General features: G+C 38.7%; 1 protein-coding gene across 1 annotated transcript in view; it reads left to right on the top strand.

Annotated features, from left to right (window-relative positions):
- The window catches only part of LOC110107071 (uncharacterized mitochondrial protein AtMg00810-like), a 6,581-nt gene extending 2,385 nt beyond the window's left edge, over window positions 1-4,196 (top strand). Inside the window, exons 2-4 of the mRNA XM_028695020.1 lie at window positions 1,441-1,477; window positions 2,806-3,181; window positions 3,950-4,196. Of these exons, the coding sequence (XP_028550853.1) occupies window positions 1,441-1,477; window positions 2,806-3,181; window positions 3,950-4,196 (660 nt within the window). The remainder of the gene's footprint in view (window positions 1-1,440; window positions 1,478-2,805; window positions 3,182-3,949) is intronic.
- Window positions 4,197-5,071: the final 875 nt, after the last annotated feature.

Here is a 5,071-nt window from a genome sequence, read left to right on the forward strand (position 1 = left end):
AATTTAAGAATTTCTCCTACGAATGGAAAAGGCCAGGCGAAGCAAAATTTAAACTGGGGAAATAATGAAAGGCAAAAAATCTCATGGGAAGATCTGGTCTCTGAAGCATCGGACCAGGAGAGAGATAATGGTTAAAAGCCTTTCGTGTTTTTGTGTTGTGTTTTCGTTTTTATGTTTTTCATTTTTTTTATTTTTTAGTTTATTTTATTCTTGAAATTTTTTCTTTTTCTTTCTTTCGTGAAAGTTTTTCTCTGATCAACACACACATTCACTTTTCTAAAAATGAAAAAATCTACTTCCTATTTTTCTTAAAATCTTTGGTAAGTTGTGTTTGACTTCTCTAACACAGTCAAAGGAAGGAAACTCGTATTTTTGTTTCTCTTTCTCTCTTCATAAAGAGGTTATTTTCTTTTGATTCAAAATCTTCATCATATTTTAAATTGGATTTTGAAACAATTTTTTTTATCTCCCTACATTTTTTCTATCGCATAGAAATCTTTTGCAAGATTGTTGAATCCACCATAAAATTTTTTTAATTAAGTTGTTCGTGTTGTCAATAATTTGGGTTTACTTTGGTTTTGAAAATATAAGAAAGAAATCATATTTTTAAAAAATAAAAAAAAAAGTGGCCAATGATGTCAAACCAAAAGATGCGCAATGTCGCCAAATTAAAAAAAAAAATACACAAAGTGTATTAAAAATCAAAAGATGCTCAAAGAGCCATTCAAGTGATAAAAGGCATAAAATGAGCCCACACAAAAAAATATGCTTATTTTTCTTATACTACTAAAAGCTTAAGAAAATCCTAATATGCTCGAAATTTGTGCTTGAAAATCTTGGTTCCTAATTCAGCAATTCGTGCATTGATCTTCTATTAGATATATTTTATGGAAGGAGTTTTGAAAAATAATTGTTTCTATCTCTAATTTATTCTTTGAATTAGATATTGAATTAAAAAGTTTTTTATCCTTTTAAAAGAACTTGAGTTTGGATGATCAAATTCTAATTTTCTAACCTTTTCTGGGCTATGCGTTGTCAATCAAATTCTACTAAGTTTTTTATTAAAACCAAGAGGTAACTTTCTCATTTTAAGAATTTTTTTTCACTAGATCAGGGAACATTTTTTTGTTCATTTAATTTTTTTGTTTGTGCCTCCTCTCTTTTTGATAATGTCAAAGGGGGAGAACGTATTGTTGAATTTTTGTACTGTTTCGTGTTTGTATCTTAAAATTAAAAACAACAAAAATTTTTTTATCTCCTCTATTTTTTTAAAAGGATTTATTCTAGTGAGGGGGAGATTATGAGGATTTACTTTTATGAAAGTTCAAATTGAAATGTTTTGCCATCATCAAAAAGGGGGAGATTGTTGCGGATCTATGATTTTGATGATAGCAAACATTCCTTATTTCTCTACGATTGTCTTATGTGCTAACATTTCAGGTCCACATGATTAGAATCCAATCTGGAACCAGCTCAAGTTTGGATAGACTAGGTCTGAGTCAGTTTGTAATCTTTTTTCCTTTCTTGAGTCTGTTGTATTTGATATGGGATCAGTTGCTTTGTAACTTGGAAGATCTCCTGTTGTTCCCTAAAAGAATTCTGTTTTTGGTAATATCGGCCGGGACGATATGTCCAAAACCAGAAACCCTAATTAGGGCATCCACATTAAGGCAGCCGTCAACAGATCGGCCTGAACGATACCTGTATCGGCCATGACAATCTGCTCAATTTAGAAAGAATCAACCGCCATAATCAGTTTCGGAATTCTTTGTTTTAGGAAATTGGCCAAGATGATATTATTGTCGTCTAGGACGATCTAAATCAATTATGCCTAAATTGATCTGGTATCTTTGGAAAGCATTAATGGTTGATTGATATGATCACATCATCCGGGACGATCGCAAGATCGGTCAGGACGATGGCCTGGACGATCTACATCGGACAGCTTATATTTAGGGCGATGATCAGGATGATTGAAATCGGTTTTAAACTAATCGGCCAGGATGATCGTGAGATCGGCATGGACGATGTAACCAATTTTCTTTTGATCGTCTCAAATCGTCCAAGGCTGATGAGCTGAATTTGTACTGATCAGCCAGGATGATATACCTATCGTCCTGGACGATAATGTAGGCAACTTGCATTAATGAGCTCATCTTGAGAGCTTTTATTTAAGCTTGGCATGACACTTTGTAAGTGTCTTTGGCAGCCATTGTAGCTTCGTTCTTGTGGGGGAAACTTAAAGAGAGAGCTTGAAAGGGAGAGAGAAAAGGGTGGAGTTTGAGAGGGAGAAGATCCTGTGAGGGGGAGGAACTCAAGGGAGTGTGGTGGGGGATCCACACGGTTGCTCCGGCGAACTCGCACCTTAGTACCATCGGATTCAAGGCTTGTCTCGAGGTAAGTTCACCAAAGAAGAAGATCTCTTTGGTGTCAAAGGACCCGGCGACTCCGCCGCACCGGGGAAGGTGGAAGTGATTTTGTAAGGGCTTCTCCGCCTAGATGTGGGGGCTAAAGGAGAGTCACAATTTTAGTGCAATACTTGGAGGGTTCCTCCAAGGAGTGGACGTAGGTCAAGGTTTGACCGAACCATTATAAATCCGGTGTGTTATTTTCTTATTATCGCTTCCGCATTTATTTTTCTTCCACACTTTGTTTGTGGTGATTTTGGTTGGAGTTTTATCTTTGGTTTTAAAGTTTTCTAATTCACCTCTCTCTTTTAATTAGCTTTGGGCCAATTCTATAGGGCCTAACATCCCTAATGAACTTTCAAAACACACTATGCAAATGACCTTATCTCTCACGCAGGTTTCTCCGCTTTTAAACCCTCCAACACTCCAGCACTCACCAAGCCGTCAAAGCTTCACGACGAGACTCTCTTCTCGGATCCACAACTGTTTCGGAAACTAGTAGGATCACTCCAATACCTGTCTATCACTAGACCGGACATTGCATTCACCGTCAACTCCATCTGTCAGTTCATGCACCAACCACGAAACTGCGACTTCCTTGCTCTCAAGCGATTACTTCGCTATATAAAGTGCGCAGTTGATTTCGGGTTGCCTATCACAAAAGGATCCCTTCATCTTCGTAGCTACTTCGATGCCGATTGGGCGACTAATCCGATCGAACGGAAGTCCATGTCAGGGTATTGCACGTTTCTTGGCCCTAACCTGATTTCATGGTATGTCAAGAAGCAAACGACCGTCGCCCGCTCATCCACCGAAGCCGAGTATCACTCTCTCTCTCTCTTTCACGATATCCGAAGTCCTGTGGATTCGACGACTGGCTGTCGAACAACTTATACTGCAGCACCAAGCTACTATACTTCACTGCGACAATACCTCTGCAATTGCTCTCGCAAACAATCCCGTACTCCACGCTCGCACCAAACACATCGAGATCGACCATCATTTCATTCGGGATCATATCAAGTAAGGCAACATCGACATAGCTCACATTAGCTCGACAGATCAGATAGCAGACATTCTAACCAAGTCTCTTCCTTGTAACCGTTTTACCTTCTTACAGTCCAAATTAACCATTTGTTCCCATAATGGTTAATTTGAGGGGGCTGTTAAAGAACCTGTTATGCACCTGTTATATTTGTACTTTCTTGCATTTATATTCCTTTGTAACTCTATATATAGAAGACTGTTAACAGTAATAAACGACAAGATTTCATTCTCTCTTTCCATTCTTTCTTCCGCTCCGTTCTCTCTTCCAAGAACCTCCTGATTGGGGGTTCTATCTCCTCCCCCTCCCCACAAACTCCTCCCTCTTCCTCCTAGCCATATGGTTCGCCAATCTCCCCAATACCACCCAATACCACCACCTTCGTCTGGACCCCAAACAGAGACAATCCACTTCCTCCCAATTCATCCGCCATCCTTACCTCTGACGGACGGCTCTCTCTCCGAGATTCCTCTAGAACCAAAGTCTGGAACCCCAGCTCATCGGCTGCCTCCTATGCCGCCATGCTCGACACAGGCGACTTCATTATTGTTGCCTCTGACAGCTCGGTCTTGTCGGAGAGCTTTTCCGATCCAACAGACACCATTCTTCCCACCCAAACCCTAAGCCCCAATTCCAAACTTGTGGCAAAGCTTAGAGAATATGATTTCAGTGATGGAAAGTTTAAGCTCGCTGTACAGTCGAACGGCGACCTCGTCTTTTATCTCATTGCCATTCCCACCTGATTCCAGTACAATTCTTACTAGACCTCTGGTACCAACACGTCCAATTCCAGGTAAAGGTATTAATTGTATGAGTTCTGTGAAGTTAAAATTATTGGTTATCTCGGGCTTTTTTTTTTACACCAAGTTGAATGATAATAAGTTAAGAATTCTTCTTTCAAAATGAAAATAATAATCATTATTTTCACTACGCTCTACTAGGAAGAATTTGAATTAAATGGAACCTGTAAGATCTATTTTATTATCTTCATTACTACCCCTCTGGAAGATACTTACAATGGATCTATTAATTTTTTGATCACTTTTATTTATTTTGGTAATAATACTATTCTAAGGAAGTATCTGTGAGAATATCTGATTCCAATCCTAAAGGCATTTGGTTTTATTAGACTTGCCCACCTCAGTTGTGCTCAGGCTTCTGCTATAAGATCTCTTTTTTTATCTTATTTTTGTATCTCTTGGATTATTGTGTTGGTTATTAAAATATTGTTTTATATAATTTTTTATTATTTTATAACAAATTTTTAATTTTTATAACCCATTTTAACTGCAGCCTCATCTTCAACACCTCTAGATACATCAACCTGATCTCATCAACAATAGCATTACTAACAACTTTGACCTCAGCAACGATGAAATCAACCTCAAATTTCTACAACTGATGAACCCTCGACCCTAACGGGGTCTTCCGCCATTACGTCCACCAAAGCCTTCGGCCATTGTCGGCGTTGTCGTAGAGTGGGTGATCATGGATTTCAAGACCGTCGATATCTGCACGAATATGTTTACCTCACTCGGAAGTGGTGTTTGCGGCTTCAACAACTATTGCACCTATGATGCGAATAAGAAAGTCGTGTACCAGTGCCCTGTGGGTTATA

Source organism: Dendrobium catenatum, unplaced genomic scaffold (assembly GCF_001605985.2).
Source record: "Dendrobium catenatum unplaced genomic scaffold, ASM160598v2 fragScaff_scaffold_621, whole genome shotgun sequence".
In the NCBI taxonomy this organism is placed as follows: Eukaryota; Viridiplantae; Streptophyta; class Magnoliopsida; order Asparagales; family Orchidaceae; genus Dendrobium; species Dendrobium catenatum.